The 21442-nt window shown below is 33.1% G+C and overlaps 1 protein-coding gene across 1 annotated transcript in view; it reads left to right on the top strand.

The window, feature by feature from the left end:
- Positions 1–21442, top strand: part of LOC126879889 (cytoplasmic polyadenylation element-binding protein 1) — a 69032-nt gene that overhangs the window by 35131 nt on the left and 12459 nt on the right. Inside the window, exons 4-10 of the mRNA XM_050643231.1 lie at positions 1140–1309; positions 1392–1548; positions 2176–2358; positions 4223–4325; positions 11755–12083; positions 18310–18475; positions 18590–18717. Coding sequence (XP_050499188.1) covers positions 1140–1309; positions 1392–1548; positions 2176–2358; positions 4223–4325; positions 11755–12083; positions 18310–18475; positions 18590–18717 — 1236 coding nt within the window. The remainder of the gene's footprint in view (positions 1–1139; positions 1310–1391; positions 1549–2175; positions 2359–4222; positions 4326–11754; positions 12084–18309; positions 18476–18589; positions 18718–21442) is intronic.

Here is a 21442-nt window from a genome sequence, read left to right as displayed (position 1 = left end):
CTGTTTTCAGTTTTGATTATTCTCCTGCTCCATCTGATGTATTTCTTATCTTTTAGTAGTCTGATATTTAAAATTCGTCTTTTCATAATATATTTCGTTATGCTACTGGACCTGGAGTCTGCGGATTTATTTTTGCTCTTTAGTAAATTTCTTCTTCTTCTTGCTCCTCTTTATTAACAATTCATCTTGATCATTGGCCGACTTATACCTCTATGGAACGTTGCCAGTCCATCTTTTGCGCAGTCTTCCGATACTTTGTTGATCTCTCACTTTTTTGTCTAGGTCTCCATAGCTGGACAGTACATTTCCAGGGTATTTTATTTACATTACTTGTTCGTTCAATACTGATGTCATCAATTTCTATTTTATATCTGATTGGTTCTTTGCTGATTACTATTATTGTTCTAGTTTTCTTAGTTGAGGATTGTCGTATTAAATTCTTTTGCTGTTATTTTAAATCTGTAGGTGCATAATTTCGTTCGAATTATTTTTAAACGCATTTATTTTTTTTTCGAATCCTGAGAAAACTAATAAATATTTTTGAAAAATTTAAACGCAGAATGAAAGACTATATTATTACCGAGGGCCGAAAGTCCCTTAGAATATATAAAAAGTTTATTTTGAATGAGATATTTTAAATTAAAAATCAGACTAAATTTTCTCTTAGTTTTTCACCCCTGTGACTTATTAAAATAATAATTAAGTATATAAGTTCTCAGGGTCTTTCGACCCTCGATAATACTGTAATATTTCATTCTGTGTTTAAATTTTTTCAAAAATACGTATTAGTTTTCTCAGGATTCGAAAAAAATAAATGCGTTTAAAAATAATTCGATCGAAATTTTGCGCCTACGCTCTTAAAAAGAATTAAAGTATTATACATTTTTGTAATCAGTATTTCAAAAGCTTTTAAATGAGGTGTCACATGATGTACTTTCCCATTTAAAAAAATCAAAGTTGGGCCTGTCACCTGAAGAGGGTTCGCGCAAAGTTCGAAACATTGATGCTATAACATATTATGATTATTTTAAAAATCGACCTGTCCGAGCGTTTTGCTTATGTGCTAAAAATAAATAAGTTAATAAGGGGGGTAACACTTATTCCAGCGCACTGTATATCAATTCATCAATTTGTTACAGCTGGAAGTAGATGAAAATAAATTTCAACCAAATCCAATGAATTACGCAGCTGTTACATCTACTCCTAAGACGTATCAAAGAAATATGCCATTTGCAAGTTCAGGTATTACACCTTGTACTCCTCCTGCAAGTTATATAGCTGCTAGAACATTAAGAAGTACATCTCTAAGGTAAATAACTACTTATCTTAACAATATTATTATTATAGAGAACAAAATTTCCGAAGAAGCTAAGCTTTCTATGTTATTTTAGTGACAGTTGTGGCAGCAACAGTCCCACAGTTTTGGAGCATCTGAATTACTCTCGAAGTAATTCACCTGAGTCTGATTTAAGTGGATTATCCAGTCCTGAAGCAGCTTTTAATTTGAGTGGAATATCAAGTCCTGATGCATCTTTTAATGAACTTTTCGTAAGTTTAGATTATTCATAACAAATTCGCTTATAACAAATAACAGCATGACATTAACCAACTAATATACGTTTGTTGAATTGAAACCCATCTTTGGTTACCCATGGTGACATTCTTCTGCACGACAATGATCAGCCCCATGTTACGAAAGTAGTGAAAAAATCTACAACGAAAGAGATGGAGGATATTAGAGTATCCACTCTATAGTCCTGATTTATCGTCTTATGATTTTCGCACCTTTGGGCCACTGAAAAAGGCGCAAAATAGGTGATCGTTTCCAGTTGGACTACGAAGTACCTACAAAATGTTGTAAAAGAATTCTTCCCATCAACAGCCACAAGAATTATTTAAGCAGGGTATACATCGTTTGTTAGAATAATGAGATAAGTTCCTTCATTGTAGAGATAATTTTTTGTAAATATTCTCTTTACCGAGGATGAGTTTCAATTGAACAAGCCTCGTAAAAAAACCATAAATTCGATACATTTTTCTTAAAACAACCAAAAGTTTTATGTTTATAGGCTTAAAATATTATCGTTGATCTCGTGTTGAAAAAATATTGTCTTCCCTGAAGTTTACGAATTTTTTAGGATTTTTTCCAGTTGATTTGTTTTTTTAATTTTTCAGAATTCTTTAAATATCAATGATACTCTATCGAGAAATTTGTTTTGCAATGGATCCAACGAATTGGACATTACCAATCTTCAACAGTTACAAGCGATACAAACACTTAAGTATCTGCAGCAGCCCACTAATCCTGCTTTTCTCAATTCGGTGTTGCCTCCTGCGTGTTCGCACAATAATATGCAGGTAATATTATTTGTTCTATTAAAAGTTGAGCTGTTCAATAATTTTTTTATTTAGCTTTTGGTATAAAATTTTATATTTTTTCCTCCATTAAGGTAAAATGTCCACACTCCCAGAATTATTTTTTTTTCTTTTTTTTACATTCTATGTGATTAAAAAATAAGACTCGGCGCAATTTTAGTCCGTCACTCCCCTCCCTCTACGCCCAAAATCATCATTTGTTCGTTATTATTATTATTATTTTTCACATTATTATATTATTTTGCAATCAATTAAAAAATTTCCAAAAAGAAATTTTTTAATTTTTTATAATAATAACTTTTTTTGAAAAAATTATATAATTTTTTTTGGACGTGGCTGCAGGTGTAATTTGTTTTTTATTTTGTATATTTTATCAAGAAATATATTTCCAATTTTTTTCAGATTTTTCTATCTTCAAAATCCAAAAACTGTTTTTTAGGGGATTTTTCCATTTTATAGACTTCTGAATAAATCAAATTAAGGTTTTATTTAAAGATCATATAATTTGTAATTGAATTATTTAGGACATTCAAAAATAAGAGAAACACGTTTAAACCCCAAAAAACCCACGTTTTGGGGGTGTTTAGACCTGTTTCTCCCATGTTTGAATGAAAAAATGACGTTCTTGGTGGTGGGGAAGGGGTGAAGGGTTAAAATTGAGTTGACTCTTATACTTTATTCATAGTCCTGTCGCCAGGGGGGGTACAACGGCCTCGTTAATTCAGATGGACTTACTCAAGTTTTTTTTATGTATTTTGACCCGTAGAACACGAATTTTTTGGGTAACAGTTGATCCGGATGTCGATAAGATTGTTATAGACCAAGAACTTGAGGAATCAAATAACAGCGATTTTTGGCAAAACAAAACAATATTTTGTATTTTTTGGGCCATTTTAAGTAAAAAATATTTCTACAAGTTTTTTCGTAGGATGCACAGTTTTCGAGATAAACGCGGTTGAACTTTAAAAAAATCGAAAAATTGCAATTTTTGAACCCGAATAACTTTTGATTAAAAAATAAAATAGCAAGTCTGCTTACCGTATTTGAAAGTTTAAGTCAAATTATATCGGTTTTGATTATTTGCATTGGTAAAAATTTATTTTTTTATTGTTTAACAAAGCTATAAACACGTAGGGTTTCCCGTGCTTTTACATTCGTTTTAACGCATGTAACGTAGAAATAGTCTTGATTGCACTAGTACCTATTCTACCTACTCGTTCGATTTTAAATGATAAATCATAGAAACATCACTCACGCACTAGTTGTTTGTAGCTTTGTTTAACAATAACACAATAAATTTTTAGCAATGCAAATAATCAAAACCGACATAATTTGACTTGAACTTTCAAAGGCGCTAAGCAGAATTGCTATTTTATTTTTTAATCAAAAGTTATTCGGGTTTAAAAATTGCAGTTTTTCGATTTTTTGAAAGTTCAACCGCGTTTATCTCGAAAACTGTGCATCCTACTAAAAAACTTGTAGAAATATTTTTTGCTTAAAATGACCCAAAAAATACAAAATATTGTTTTGTTTTGCCAAAAATCGCTGTTATTTGATTCCTCAAGTTCTTGGTCTATAACAATCTTATCGACATCCGGATCAACTGTTACCCAAAAAATTCGTGTTCTACGGGTCAAAATACATAAAAAAAACTTGGGTAAGTCCATCTGAATTAACGAGGCCGTTGTACCCCCCCTGGCGACAGGACTATCACAGACTATAAAAACATTTTAAAAAGTGAATTCTGGGAGTGAGGGCAATTTGCCTAGCTTAATGGGGGGTATCCTTTGTAAAAAAATCAACGTTTAGTTTTTATAACTCTTCATATACTAATCATTTTTAATAGCAAATTATGGATAAGTGGAATAATGCTCCCTCTTCGTTATTAAACTTGTTACCAGAAAATTTACAACTTGATAGAGCAGCTAGATTCCACCGTTCTTCCGCATGTAAGTATCTAAACTAAAATTAAATATTAGTACAATTGTACAGAAATATCTGAAATCTCGAAGGTCAGTCAGGTAGCAAATCAAGGTAGCAAACCAAGGACTTCAGTTGAACGCGTTGGTGAAAAGAGTAAGCATTCATTTAAAATGCATTGTGCACGAAATCAGTGGTTTTGCGACATTGCCAAATAAAATCATAGAATAGTTGTTCATTTATAATGCATTTAATATACCGGGTGTCCACTTATATTTTCCCCCATTTTAACTGCTTATAACTCCTAAACGACACAAGATAGAAATATGCGGTTTTCGCTGAAATGTTTAATTTTAGTAAAAGTTTTGTTTGAATGGATTGAATTTTTTATATCGCTTTTAAATAAAAAATAGCGGATTTTTGAAAAAAAAAACGTTGTTGACTTTTTTATTGAAACACCCAGTATATTTTGTTGTAAATTGAAAGAACGGTCATTTACCTATCCAGCGATATAAACTTTTTAAAAAGAATGTGTGTGTACTTTGTACGCACGTAAGAAGTTATACTTCTATTATACAGGGTGTCCCGAAAAGAATGGTCATAAATCATACCACACATTCTGGGGTCAAAAATAGTTCGGTTGAACTTAACTTACCTTAGTACAAATGTGCTCATAAAAAAAGTTACAGCCCTTTGAAGTTACAAAATGAAAATCGATTTTTTTCAATATGTCGAAAACTCTCAAAGATTTTTTATTGAAAACGGGCATGTATCATTCTTATGACAGGCCCATCTTAAAACCAAATTATAGTGAAATTTTTCCACCCCATAAAAAATTTATGGGGATTTTGTTCCCTTGAACCCCCCCAAACTTTTGTGTACGTTCCAATTAATTCATTATTGTGGTACAATTAGTTGAACACAACGTTTTTAAAACTTTTTTGCCTCTTAGTATTTTTTCGATAAGCCAGTTTTTATCGAGATGCGGCTACTTTTTTACTATATTTACATAAAAAATTTATGGGGGTTTTGTTCCTTTAAACCCCCCAAATGTTTGTGTACGTTCCAATTAAACTATTATTGTGGTACCATTAGTTAAACACAGTGTTTTTAAAACTTTTTTGTCTCTTAGTCTTTTTTTGATAAGTCAACTTTTATCGAGATGTGGCTTCTTTTTCAAAATATACCAAAAAATTTAAGTTATAAATAAATTTTCAGATTATTATTAACAAGTGTCTATAATCATACTTAACCATATACAAATAGGTGGTGGATTCGACAAATATTCAAAATATCTCGATAAACACTGCCTTATGAAAAAAGTACCTACTAAGAGGCAAAAAAGTTTTAAAAATATTGTGTTTAACTAATGGTGCCACAATAATAATTTAAATGGAACGTACATAAAAGTTTGGGGGGCTTTAAGGGAACAAAACCCCCATAAAATTTTTATGGGGTACACAAATTTCACTATAATTTTTTTTTAAGATGCTGCTACCATAAAGATTCCTCATGTCCATTTTCAATAAAAAACCTCTAGAAGTTTTCGATATATTAAAAAAAAATCGATTTTCATTTTGTAACTTTAAAGGGCTGTAACTTTTTTTGTGTGCACTATTGTATATAGGTAAGTAAGTGAGGTTTAATCAACCTATTTTTGATCCCAAAATCTGTGGTATAATTTATGACCAATATTTTCGGGACACCTTGTATAATTTCAACGAAATACTACTTTCCAAAAATTTTTATTAAATCAATAAGAAAAATAAAAAAAATTAGAAAACACACGAGGATTCGAACCGGGCACCTCTCGATCTCCAGTCACGCGCTCTAGCACTGAGCTAGACTCCCTTTGCTTTGACAGGTTACAAGATTTCTCATACATACGGACAAATTTAATAGACCAAGTGAAGTATACAAAAATACTTTAAATATACTTACTATTATTATAAATTATCTTATTCCCGAGGAAGACAAATCCAAAGACACAAAAATTATAATAAATATATTTACTAAAAACACTAATACAGTATTTCTCATGATCATCTTTCAGTGCGTCACAGTTTTTCGATTTCTGTCTCACGCATTAAATTGTATGTGACAGAAAAAAAGGCACGTCGGTGATTACATTTCGTCGGTGACATTTTTATAACATTTATTCTAGTTATTCTAGTTGTCGATAGATGGCGCCATAATAAAAAATATTTTTTTTAATTAGATAATAATATTACAAATATAATCTGTATAATTTACAAGACTATACAAATCAAAGAAAATACCATTTTATAAATGAAAGAAACACATTTGCTTTGTTTTTATTCCAAATTGAAAATAAAATGTGACAACTGTCAGATTTAACTAAAATGTCATGTTAGAATAAATGTCATAAATGTGTATTATCACGGACTTACCCTTTTTCCTATCATTTGTTACGCACTGAAAAATGATCATGAAAAGGACAATAATATACATATTCGTTTCACGCACACCTTATTTGCGCTACATATAAATGTAGCGACTATAATACCATACTGTCGGTGTGCGCATGCGCCAGGGAATGTAAAAATTCACCCTCGTGGCTAAGGAAGTATAACTTCAAAAATCGGTTGTCAAATAACTGAGAAATTAATTCTTAGAATGAGAGATGCAATGTGGAAATCACATAACATAATATCAATTTGTTTGTTATGTTATTTAGTTATGTGATATCCACGTTGCACCTCTCATTTTAAAAATTAATTACTCAGTCATTTGACAACCGATTTTAAAAAACTTTATATCGCTTTTATTGACAGTAATTGAAAGCGATATAAAAAAAACTCAATCCATTCAGACAAAACTTTTACTAAAATAAAACATTTCAGCGAAAACAGCATATTTCTATCTTAGGCCGTTTAGAAGTTATAGGCAGTTAAAATGGGGGAAATGTAAGTGGACACCCAATACAAGGTGTCCCAAAAGTAGCGGAACGGTTGAATATTTCGCGAACTAAACATCGGATCGAAAAACTGAAAAATACGTGTGCAATAATTTTCAAAAATCTATCGAATTACACCAAGCACGACACCCCACTCCACCCCCTGGAGGTGTGGTGGGGGTAACTTTAAAATCTTAAATGTAAATCCCCAGTTCTTATCGCAGATTTAGAATTCTCACGTAAAAGTAAGTAACTTTTATTTGAGACATTTTTTCGAATTATGGACAGATGGCGCTCTAATTGGAAAAAACGATATATCGTAATACCATAGGTATATTATAGAAATGTGCTAATATCTCACGAAATACACTTCCAAATGAAAAATCAACAAATACGTGTTTATTATTTTTCAAAAAGCTATTGAACAACACTAAAAATGACTTTCCACCCCACCTTAAATAGGGACCCAATTTTTTTATTGCAGATGTGGATTCCTCATGAAAAAATAAATAACATTTATTCGAAACATTTTTTAGAATTGTTGATAGATGGCAACTATAATCGGAAAAATACCATTTATTAGCGCCATCTATCAACAATTCTAAAAAATGTTTTGAATAAATGTTACTTATTCGTTTATGAGGAATCCAAAATTGCAATATAAAACGAGGGTTTCTATTTAAGATTTTAGAGTTACCCCCACCCCACCTCCAGGTGGTGAGGTGGAAAGTCACTTTTGGTGTTATTCATAGCTTATTGAAAAATAATAAACACGTATTTTTTGTTTTTTCATTTGGAAGTGTATTTCTCGAGATATTAGACCGTTTCTATAATATACCTATTAGTCCAGAAAGCCACTGCGCATCCGCTAGGAAAAATATTCTAATTCGGATTTTTTGCACAACCTTACTCAAAAAGGACCCCTTTTAACAAATTTGCATGTTGCCAGGACCAAAAGTTGGTCAAAAATTATTTAAACGTTTTTTTTTTGTTTTTTTCTTAATATTATTTTTTTGGCATGGAACAAATTTTTTTTAGATTTTTTGGATCATTCCAAACAGAAAAGCTCCTTAGTGACTTTTCTCTAAAGTTGATGAAATCACGAAGAGTTTTTTGCAATACAATATCAAAAACCCCTTTGTTTTTGAAGTTATACTTCTTTACGGGCGTAATGACCGTGAAATTTTATATGGTAAAACCTAGCGACCGGGCGCATGCGCATTATAACTTTGTTCTGATTGGATGTTCAAATGACATGACAAAAATTATCCAATATGGCAGCTGTGGCACAGCTGTGGGACTGTGGTTTGGTTATAATGTATGCTTGTTGCGTTTTAAAATTTGTAGGAAGAGAAACAACAAACAAAAAGTTAGTTAATGGTTATACTGCCTTTTTAAATAGTTTTCATATTATATTTTTGGACTTATTTACATAGAAGAGATGATTCTTGCATGCCAATGTGAAAGCTCATCAAACTGTGACTAGAATCAGTGCCGCAGATCTCGCTTATTCAAAGCTAAAGAATCTTTCACTGGTAAGTGTTTTATAAATAGTTGATCAAATTTTGTTATGATATTTGAACATAGCCACTTTGCACGACGCAAGTGATTGCGAAATTTATTAGTCGTTATACGGGCTCCGATACCTACCTTGAACCTACCAAAATACATAAGTAGTATGTAATACTTTTATTTACATAATTTGATTACCATCAAAATTTCTATCAATATTCACCTAATATATTGTTTTCTTACTCTCTGTTTTGTTGTATTTTTTCAATTCTAAATCATTTCAATTCAAAATCAAAATAATTTGATTTACATAAGTTAAAAATGTCAAAAGGTTAATCTGTTTAGTTAGACGATCTTCGCACATAATGACAAGCTGTCTCTGTGGCGAAGTTTTTAATGCGAGTGAATCCCAATACAACGCAAATACCAGCCGCGTGGTAAGTTGGTTCGAATCCCAATAGAAACTTTTATTTTTTTTATTTTTTTTATACATTTTATGATTGTAAGTATATTTATTATATAATTTTATTTTCAGAAAATACGTATTTAGTTAAAAAATTTTCCGACAATTAATGTTCAGAAATCATTTGTGGCATTTTTAATGTGTTTGTGTGTGTTTTATTTTTTTATTATTTTAATTTTTGGCACTGTTTTAATAAAAATGTTTGAGAAGTAGTAAGTATAAATTAATTTAATATTTAAATAAAATATAAATAAAAAGTATATTAATTTCGTTTATAATCATATAATCATATAATAGAAGTATAACTTCTTACGTGCGTACAAAGTACACACACATTCTTTTTTTTAATTGCCAATCAAGTGTGCGCGACACTATTTTCCACTGTTGCATGTGTATGCAGTATGGTGCAAATGAAAGGAATAAATTCGTTATTTCGTAAACCGGCGACTTTAAGGAAAATCCCGAAACAGGTCGATTTTTATTTTTAAGTTATGATATTGTGACATATATGGTAAACTAGTGACGTCATCCATCTGGGCGTGATGACGTAATCGATGATTTTTTTAAATGAGAATAGTGGTCGTGTGCTAGCTCATTTGAAAGGCTCTTCAATTCTCTATTCAGTAATATAAATATTTACATAATTATTTATACAGGGTGTCCAAAAATTTAATTTTTTTGTCAATTTGCCAAATGATTTAATTTAATAAAAATATTTTGGACACCCTGTATAAATAATTATGTACATGTTTATATTACTGAATATAGAATTGAAGAACCTTTCAAATGAGCCAGCACACGACCCATATTCTCATTTAAATAAATCATCGATTACGTCATCACGCCCAGATGGATGACGTCACTAGTATACCATATACGTCACAATATCATAACTTAAAAACAAAAATCGACCTGTTTCGGGATTTTTGCTTAAAGTCGCCGGTTTACGAAAAAACGAATTTATTCCTTTCATTTGCACCATACTGCATACACATGCAACGGTGGAAAATAGTGTCGCGCACGCTTGATTGGCAATTAAAAAACAAAGGGGTTGTTGATATTGTATTGCACAAAACTCTTCGGGATTTCATCAATCGATGTTTAAGGAATATCCACCTACCTTGGCAACGTTCAAATTTTCAGTTTTTCACATAGTTTTTGAGGGTTAAAAATGTCCGATTTCGCAAATTTTCAATTTTTAATCGCTTATATGTCAAAAACTATCAACTTTAGAGAAAAGTCACTAAAGAGCTGTTCTGTTTGGAATGATCCAAGAAACCTAAAAAAATTTTGTTCCATGCAAAAAAATAATTTTAGGAAAAAAACAAAAAAAAACGTTTAAAAAATTTTTGACCAACTTTTGGTCCTGGCAACATGCAAATTTGTTAAAAGGAGTCCTTTTTGAGTAAGATTGTGCAAAAAATCCGAATTAGAATATTTTTCCTAGCGGATGCGCAGTGGCTTTCTGGACTATATGGTATTACGATATATCGTTATTTCCGATTATAGCACCATCTGCCCATAATTCGAAAAAATGTCTCGAATAAAAGTTATTTATCAAAAATGAATAACCAGTTTCAATTTCGTCGCAACACGAAATTACAGCCGCATCATTATTCCAGTTCAATCAGAGAGTCGAGAGTGCAGCAAGCACCTCTACCGGTTTCGAAACTTATTAGTCTCTCATCAGGAAGCACATATGCTGCTCTCTCTGACCAAACTAGGACAAACCCCGGCGTGCAGTCACGGATTGCAACGAACGAAATGGCAGGGATGCCCTAGCGGCAACTGCTACCAAAAGACTAAGTTTTAAATCTAACAGCACATCAAACAACACCAAAAAATGTCACTCTACATCCTACCAGATTGAAAACAATGGGAACCTTCTCTGGTAACACATCTGAGGCTTCTACAATTTGCAAGCCATAACGGATGCTGAGAAGCTGTAGAAGCCTCGGAAGTGTAACCAGAGAAGGTTCCCATTGTTTTCAGTCTGGTAGGATGTAAAGTAACATTTTTTGGTGTTGTTTTATGTGCTATTAGATTGAAAACTTAGTCAAAAGTTATTTACTTTACGTGAGGAATCCAAATCTGCAATAAAAACTTGGAGTTTCCATTTAAGTTTTAAAGTTACCTCCCACCCCCCTGCAGGGGATGGAGTGGTGGGTCGTGTTTGATGTCATTCGATTGATTTTTGAAAAATATTGAATATGTATTTTTCAGTTTTCCGATCCGATGTTCAGTTCGCGAAATATTCGTCCGTTCCACTACTTTTGGGACACCTTATATTTTAATTAAACATGAATATTAAAAGTGCCGTGAAAAATAGGACATTAAGTGCACAATCTCTATAAATTATACACAGAAGGAAATTTTACACAAGGTGAAACAGGTAAAACAAATAAAAAATCGAAAAACCTTAGAAACCCGACTGATCTGACAACGTCGCGTAACCAAAGTTTTCGATCGGTCTGACCTTGGCAGTTTCAGATACTTCTGTCGACTTATATTCTTGAAAATACCAAATCTGAATAAAACGCCATAGGTAAAAAATAATCATTTTTAGCCTTATATGATGCTACCTGTACATGGAGCGGTATTCTGCCGCCCCGTTCCAACGTCAAACCAATCGGCTACTCGAGCAAGGTATTTCTCGGAGGAGTACCTTGGGACATTACGGAGCAAATGCTGATCCAAACGTTTAAACCTTTCGGTCCGATTCGAGTGGAATGGCCCGGCAAAGATAAAGCCGCTTCTCAACCAAAGGGATACGTATACATTATCTTCGAATCCGAGAAAAACGTCAAAACTTTACTGCAAGCCTGCACCAGCGATTATACTAATGGTGGTAATTGGTATTACTCTATAAGTTCGAAGCGAATGAAGGCAAAAGAGGTGAGTACTGTTACTTTAAATCAAACAACAATTTGTAACTCATAAAAAATATGTTGTAGTTACTGTTAAAAAATATAAAAAATATGTCATTCCCCAAACATCCCCTTCGTTCACTCTTGTAAATGAAGGGGGATGTTCAAAATGCTCGCCACGAACGTCTTCTTCTTCAGATTCCTTCCCCTATCGGAGGTTGGAAATCATCATCGCTATTTTAATTTTATTTGCCGCACTTCTGAATAATTCTAATGAGCTGCAACCGAACCACTCTCTCAAATTTCTTAGCCAGGATATTTTGCGTCGTCCTGGGTTTCTCTTCCCTTGTATCTTCCCTTGCATAATTAACCTAAGTAATACGTACTTTTCACCCCTCATTATACAGGGTGTCTGCGTAACTTTGCACCATATGGGAAACTTTTTTAATATCAATTTTACGAAAAAAGTCATTCTTTATAAAGTGCTCTGCATAGTCTAAAACCTAAGATGCAATCATCAGATATCAAATTTTGTCAACAGTATACGAGGTATGTCAAAAAATATTAATTTCGCTCAAGAGCAAACTACCTTTATACTTCAAAATATCAAAAAATTTTATTATGAAAAGTTATATGTAATTAAAAACCATATTCAAATATGCAATAACAGCCTTCTACGTGAAAAAAAAAATTCTGCGATTTTCCTAAATTACCGATTCCGAACATCATTTTTATTTATTAGACATGTAATAACTCTTTTATTAATAATTTTAGGAAAAAAAACTTATTCTTCATAAAAATCTGTGCATGGTCTAAACCTCAAGATAAAACCATCAGTTTTCCAAGTTAGTTAATTTTATACGAGGTGTGTCAAATAATATGAATTTAGAAAGAATATAGAAATAATTCTTTCTAAATTCATATTATTTGATACACCTCGTATAAAATTAACAAACTTGGATAACTGATGGTTGCATCTTGAGGTTTAGACCATGCAAATATTTTTATGAAGAATAAGTTTTTTTTCCTAAAATTATTAATAAAAGAGTTATTACAGGTCTAATAAATAAAAATGATGTTCGGAATCAGTAATTTAGGAAAGTCTCAGAATTTTTTTTCTCGTAGATGGCTGTTATTGCATATTTGAATATGGTTTTTAATTACAAATAACTTTTCATAATAAATTTTTTTGATATTTTGAAATATAAAGGTAGTTTGCTCTTGAGCGAAATTCATATTTTTTGACATACCTCGTATACTGTTGACAAAATTTGATATCTGATGATTGCATCTTAGGTTTTAGACTATGCAGAGCATTTTATAAAGAATGACTTTTTTTCGTAAAATTGATATTAAAAAAGTTTCCCATATGGTGCAAAGTTACGCAGACACCCTGTATGACCCAGATATTGAATCTTTCTAATTTTAACAGTTTTTATGACTTCACATTCTTTCTTAATTCTTTGTGTAACACCTCTATATTAGTTACTTTTTCAGTCCACGATATTCTGTGGATTCGCTTGTAGCACCACATCTCAAAGGAGTTTAATTTTTTGATTTCAGACTGTTTTATTGTCCACGCTTCCATGCCTTATAGTAAAGTAGAAAAAACGTAACAACGTAGCATTCTTGTGCGGATCTCTAGATTAAGGTTACGGTTGCAAAGTAAGTTCTTCAATTTTATGAACGTGTTTCTTGCCATTTCTATTCTAGATCTGATTTCTTTTGTTTGATCTCCATCTTCGGTTAGCCACGTTTCTAAATATTTATATGTTGTTACTCTCTCGATCGTTGTATTATTGATGATCAGGTTATCTACATTTTGTGGTTTTTTTGAGAATATCATTGATTTCGCTTTCTTGAGATTCATTTGCAGTCCGTACCTTTCACATGCATTGTATACATGTTGTATTATGTACTGTAAATCTTCCATGTCACTTGCAAATATGACCGTATCGTCCGCATATCTAATATTATTAATGCTATTTCCGTTGACCAAAATACCTTCCACAATATCCAATAAAGCTTCTTGAAATATCACTTCACTGTAGACGTTGAATAAGAGTGGTGAAAGTATGTACCCTTGTCGAACTCCTCTAAGTATACTTACTTCCTGTATCAGTTCTCCTTCGACTCTTACTCTTGCTTTCTGATTTTGATATGGATTCGATATAATTTGTAGATCTCTACTATCTACGTTTTTGGTCTTAAGAATACTTAAAAGCTTTTCATGTTGAACTCTGTCAAAAGCTTTTTTTAAATTATGAAGCAAGCATATTAATATATAGTCCTGTCGCCAGGGGGGGTACAACGGCCTCGTTAATTCAGATGGACTTACCCAAATTTTTTTTATGTATTTTGACCCGTAGAACACGAATTTTTTGGGTAACAGTTGATCCGGATGTCGATAAGATTGTTATAGACCAAGAACTTGAGGAATCAAATAACAGCGATTTTTGGCAAAACAAAACAATATTTTGTATTTTTTGGGTCATTTTAAGCAAAAAATATTTCTACAAGTTTTTTAGTAGGATGCACAGTTTTCGAGATAAACGCGGTTGAACTTTCAAAAAATCGAAAAACTGCAATTTTTAAACCCGAATAACTTTTGATTAAAAAATAAAATAGCAATTCTGCTTAGCGCCTTTGAAAGTTCAAGTCAAATTATGTCGGTTTTGATTATTTGCATTGCTAAAAATTTATTGTGTTATTGCTAAACAAAGCTACAAACAACTAGTGCGTGAGTGATGTTTCTATGATTTCTCATTTAAAATCGAACGAGTAGGTAGAATAGGTACTAGTGCAATCAAGACTATTTCTACGTTACATGCGTTAAAACGCATGTAAAAGCACGGGAAACCCTACGTGTTTATAGCTTTGTTAAACAATAAAAAAATAAATTTTTACCAATGCAAATAATCAAAACCGATATAATTTGACTTAAACTTTCAAATGCGGTAAGCAGACTTGCTATTTTATTTTTTAATCAAAAGTTATTCGGGTTCAAAAATTGCAATTTTTCGATTTTTTTAAAGTTCAACCGCGTTTATCTCGAAAACTGTGCATCCTACGAAAAAACTTGTAGAAATATTTTTTACTTAAAATGGCCCAAAAAATACAAAATATTGTTTTGTTTTGCCAAAAATCGCTGTTATTTGATTCCTCAAGTTCTTGGTCTATAACAATCTTATCGACATCCGGATCAACTGTTACCCAAAAAATTCGTGTTCTACGGGTCAAAATACATAAAAAAAACTTGAGTAAGTCCATCTGAATTAACGAGGCCGTTGTACCCCCCCTGGCGACAGGACTAATATGTCCTGATTCATATCCAGACATCGTTGTGTCAGAACATTGACTCCGAATAATGCTTCTCTAGTTCCTAGACCCTTTCCAAAACCCATCTGTGAATCACTTATTTCTTGTTCTAATTTCACGTGGATTCTGGTATGTATGATTTTAAGGAAGGTTTTCAATGTGTGGCTCATTAATGCAATTGTCCGATAGTCATTGCAATCTTTAGCATTTGTGATTTTTGGAATCGTTACAAAAGTTGAGAGAAGCCATTCTTTGGGTATGTGTCCCGTCTTGTATATGGAGTTAAAAAGGTCTACCAAGACATCAATATTATCTTCATCAATTGTCTTCAATAGTTCAATTGGTATTTCATCGGGTCCTGGAGCTTTTCTACCTTTTGTGTATTTTATGGCATAAATAACTTCCTCTTTCATTATTTCTGGTCCCGTGGTTTCTCCGTCAACTTCTAATTGTTCTACTTTTTGGTCATAAAATAGGTGTTCAATGTATTCTTTCCATCTACCTACCGTTTCCGACGAACGTCTTAGCAACATCCTAATCTTCAATAGAAATTTCTTTTAACGTTACTTAACATCTTAGACATGACCGATCCAATCGCAAGCGTTATTCGTCTTCTTAAATCAGCTTTCGTCTTCTTAAGTCGAAGGTTTTAATTTTGTGTACAATATTTTTGACAGATTCCCTTAAAAAGTATAATGGTGTCAGATCAGGAGATCGTTATGGCCATTCCATCGATCCTCGCCTCGATATCCACGGATTTGGAAATATTCGGTTGTGGCACAGCTCAGCATTGATTTGGTAATAGGGTTGTACTCCATCCATCTTGTTCTTCTTGTAGTGTATATCCGTTTCGGATGTTGGTGACCATCATGGCAATCTGTACTTTGCACACTGCCGCTCTAAAAAGATTTGTGGTTGTTGTATTGAACCACGTACGTAGATTTTTCAACCAGGAAATCCTTCGCCTTTCTGGTCCTCCTTTTCTTTCTACTTTTCCCTGCAAGATTAGTTACAACAGTCCATATATCTCGCTATTCCTCATGATGTGACCGTGGTATTCGATTTTGGCTGTTTTTATTATGGTCAACAGCTCTTTTTCTTTTTGCATTCTCAACAAAACAACCTGATTAGTAACGTGACCGGTATAAGATATCTTCAGAATTCGACGATAAAACCACATTTCGAAAGCCTCAATTTTCTTGCAAGTGGCACCTGTGAGAGTCCACGACTCAACTCCGTACAACATTATAGGAAAGTAGTAACCTGATTTTTATGGATATTGATAAATCATGACATTTTAATAGCTTAGCCATTTTTTGAAATGCAGATCTTGTTTTTTCTTTCCTACATCTAATTTTTAGAGAATGGTCCCAATTTTCATTGACGTTTGTACCAAGGTAGGTGTGTGTTTTTATTCTATCTATTTGTTGACCGTTCACACTGATTCGTCCAAATTACTGTTCCTTCTCAGAGATCATCATACATTTTGTTTACCTAGTATGTAGTGAAAGTCCATATCTCTGACTTATGATTCTAATCACAAACTTCTGGAGGGCTTTAGAACTGTAAGCTAATAACATGTCGTCTGCATATCTTATGTGACTGATCCATATTGCTCCATCTTGCTCAAAGTATATTATATTCGGTGATTTTTCTTTCTGCCCAAACCCCTTCTAGCTTCAATCTTGCCTTCCACACTGTACTTATCATAACTGAATACATGGCCTAGATTTGATGCTTTCTTCCTTCCAGCCTACAGCTATTAAGAACTCACATCTCTTTACCCATTCGTCTAAATACCTCTGTATTAGTCACTGTCTCTGTCTGTGTATTCTCGGTATCTCAGTATTCCCCGGTATTCCCAGTATGACTCGGTACAGCCACATTTCAAAAGCATCTATACTCCGTCTAATTTACTTACCGTTGCACGTCATCCGCGTCATAGCCCGTGACGTCACATGATACCAATACGAAACATTTAGGCGGTAGGTGTGTTTTTTTAGAATCATTTTGCCGAGTACACTGGCATTGCAGTCACTAGACATATTTTATTATGTACGCGTAAAAATAATATTTAGACATTTCTATTAATGTTAACTTCAAGAAATACACAATAATATTTTTCATTTAATTTGTATAAATGGATTATAAATCGTTTTTATGCAGCACATTTGTTCGGAACACACTGTAACTGTAATCGAACGAAGGTGATATTTTGGCTTAAATTTGTAACATTTATTTCACAGTGGCGGTGATGACACTTCATATTTGTTTTTATTATTTACTATAAGTATTTGTTTCTTTATATTTACTGTTTTTATTATGTACTGTAACGTAAGATTATAACTTAATTCTTGTTTTCTATTTCTAAAGTTTTTATTTTTTTTTTCTCTGATTCTGGGTTTGGTTTAGAACTAGAACCTTTAGCCACGTAATTGTATAACTTATCACTAAGTCAGGGGAGTAATGTGTAGTGTGTGTGTGTTGAGTAAGTGTCTTGTTACTTTGCAAAGTCGACGACATTGTCTTTGCAAAGAGACGCTAATTGTTTCCGAACGTCTGCGGTCCCTCCGGTTTATTTATTTATAAGTTTTTATTTATTTACATTGAATATTAATTTGTTTTGCTGTATAATCCACTTCCGCAAAAATTATGTGATGTATTTGATTTAAAATTAATTCAAGAATTTTTTGTAATTGGGCAACAATGTCAACTTAGATCTCTAACGTAAATAACGACGTGCAACGGTAACTAAATTAGACGGACTGTAACTCTTTTATAGTTACTGCTGTTAACGTCCACCATTCTACTCCATAAAGTAGTTAAAGGTTTAACTTAGGACTTAATAGGTATGTGTGAACATATTTAATTGAAGCTTTAAAACGTAAATGGTCAAAATATGGCAAATTTTTTTGATAATGTAATAACTTTTTTAGGTTCAAGTGATTCCGTGGATCATCAATGATTCTAATCACACTAAATCCACGTCTCAGAAGTTAGATCCAAGTAAGACTGTATTTGTGGGAGCGTTACACGGAATGCTCAATGCCGAAGGTTTGGCTAAGATTATGAACGATTTATTCGATGGAGTAGTGTATGCAGGTACATACATTTATAAACAATAAAGTGTGGAGAAAATATTGAAAAATCAGTCGAATATTTTATGAACACTATAGCTTAAGTATTTAATACCTAACATAACATCATAAATTGCAGGAATTGATACTGATAAGTACAAATACCCCATTGGATCTGGGCGTGTGACCTTCAATAACCAAATATCATACACCAAAGCTGTTGCTGCAGCTTTTATAGAAATCAAAACGGCCAAATTTACTAAAAAGGTAATAATATATTATTTATTTACTTTAATTTATCTTAGAACAAGAATATAACTACATAGACTCCCTCTATAACGTAAAGGGGAATGGCGGGCTAATTACCTCGTTATAAGCGGATCTTGTTATATCAGACAACAATAATATTGAAATGTTTTGATGCCTCTTACGTAGTTTATTAGGGGTCGATGGCCGACCTGAACAATGAGACTTCGCCATCGTAAATTGTAAATTTCCTGCAATATTCAATATCGGTCGAAAGATACAGGCGGTGGAGTTTATTACAGCACTGGCCTCGATAATAACACAGATGTTGAGCATTTCTATATATAGGCTGTTGGGGTATTTATTTATAGCCACTACTGCGCTAAAAACAGGTAAGGAAACATATTCTTCGATTTCATTTTTCCTTGTGGTAACCAAATATGTCTCGTTTTAGAGGTGTTATAGTTCAATAGGAATTTCATTGGACATCTAGTGTACCTCGTTATAAGCGAAACTTCGTAATAACCGTGTTCGTTATAGAGAGAGTCCACTGTATTTAAATTTGGTATAAATCATAACTCATAGTGGGGGGTCGAATCATTTGTCTTGAAGACCTTGTCAATCTTATAACTTTGAGAGTAAATTTGAGATTTTGAGCGTTTGAGTCAGTCCAGCGTAGCTCTATGTTACGATCTCTTACAGAGTGCAGTATTGATTAAAGGTACACAACATCTTCTTTGCAAAATATATAATAGCGCAACAGCTGCAGTGAGAATGTACCATGGCGACACAAATACATTCCCTGGAGAGTATTAGGCAAGGAGACACCATCTTTCCTTAACTATTCACCGCTTTGTTACAGAGTGCTATGAGAAACAAGAATTGGAAAAATATTGGAGTCAACATAACCGGGTAGTTTCTGAACAACTTGAGGTTTGCAGATAACATACACCTTATTGCAGATCAAGTAGATCTTCCAGCAACCTCTTCAAGACCTTCAGAACCCTTCTACACTAGTTAGCCATAAAATTTACTTTTCAAAACACAATAGGTACATGACTAACTTTGTACTGGCCAAAAACATCTCAACTAATGGAACCCAAATTAAACAAGTATATCTGGACCACGAGGTTAAATTAGGAAGAGATAATCAAACAGCAGAAATAAACAGGAGAATAGGACTAACAGGGGCAGCTTATTTAAAACTGAGGGAAATCTTTATAAGATATTCCCATGTGCTTGAAAAGGAAGGTATTTGATCAGTGTGTACTCCCAGTTCTAATGTATGAAGCAGAAACATTGACCCTTACTAGAAAAGTAATCAATAAAATACAAGTGGTACAGAGAGCAATGGAGGGATCAATGTTAAATATATCTCTTGGAGACAGAGGTCTCAAATAAAATAGTTGAAAAACTGGTGTTACACACGCAGTTAAAAGAATTACAACGCTGAAATGGAACTGGGTGGGACATGTTGCCAGATTCAAAGATGGAAGATGGACCAAGTAAATTTTAGAATGGAGACCTGGACACGATGTTTATCGTAATGGAGACCGTCCTCCAACAAGGTGGTTGGACAACATCAAGCGTCTCCAGCATAACTGGATTCAGGGTGGACTATGTTCAACGTTGGACTCAAAACATCTAATGATGATGATACAGCCAACCATTGAGATTCTTCCCTTTTATGAGTTATTCTGACTAGGGTTATACTTTAATTTTAATAATAAAAAATACAAATAGTACATTTTAAAACAAGTTTATTGTTAAATATTTTGTAATAACTATACAATATTGTGCCAAAAAAATAAAGAAAGGAAAAGCAGTCGGACCAGATGATATTCCTGGGGAAGTATGGAGAGTATTGAAGTATGGAAAGTATTGGGAGAGAGAGGAACAAGTTGGCTAGCAAGTCTATTTAATAGAATTATGGAAGTTAAATTTATTCTCGTTAGTTTTGTACCAGATAACAGCGAAACTAAAGGGTAACCTTCCATGGTGCTTATTGTATGCTGATGATGTAGTGTTAATGGAAAATAGTGAAAGAGACTTCGAACAAAAACTGGACCAGTGGAGACAAGCTCTGGAGGAAAAAGGTTTAAAACTTAATAGGACAAAATCAGAGTATTTGGAATGTTCGTTTAAACATGGAGTTACTACAAATAAACTGGTATCTTTGGATGGTGAAATTATTGTGAGAAGCAATAGGTTTAAGTACCTGGGATCGATATTACAGAGTAATGGAGATATAGATGGACATGCATGCAGTAGAATCAGGGCTGGATGGATGAAGTGGAAGAAAGCGAGTGGTGTGTTGTGTGACAGAAAAATTCCAATGAATCTGAAGGGAAAAGTCTATAAAACAGCCATAAGATCGGCTATGATGTACGGAACTGAATATTGGGCAGTGAAAAACAAAGAGGAACAACGATTGCATGTGGCCGAAATGAGATACTTAGATGGATGAGTGGAGTGACAAAAAAGGATAAAATTAGAAATGAGTATATTAGGGGAAGTCTAGGAGTGGCACCAATTGATGCCAAATTGAGAGAGCATAGGTTGAGATGGTTTGATCATGTTCAACGTAGAGACGTTAATCACCCAATACGAAGAATTGTTAAAGTGCAGATTCCTGGAAGAAGTAGGAGAGGAAGACCAAAGAAGACCTGGGGAGACGATTAGGCAGGACATGTTGGTAAAGGGGAATAATACTGATATGACCCAAGATAGAATTGTGTGGAGAAAT

This window comes from Diabrotica virgifera, chromosome 2 (assembly GCF_917563875.1).
Source record: "Diabrotica virgifera virgifera chromosome 2, PGI_DIABVI_V3a".
In the NCBI taxonomy this organism is placed as follows: Eukaryota; Metazoa; Arthropoda; class Insecta; order Coleoptera; family Chrysomelidae; genus Diabrotica; species Diabrotica virgifera.
This window is presented reverse-complemented; position numbering and strand designations above follow the sequence as displayed.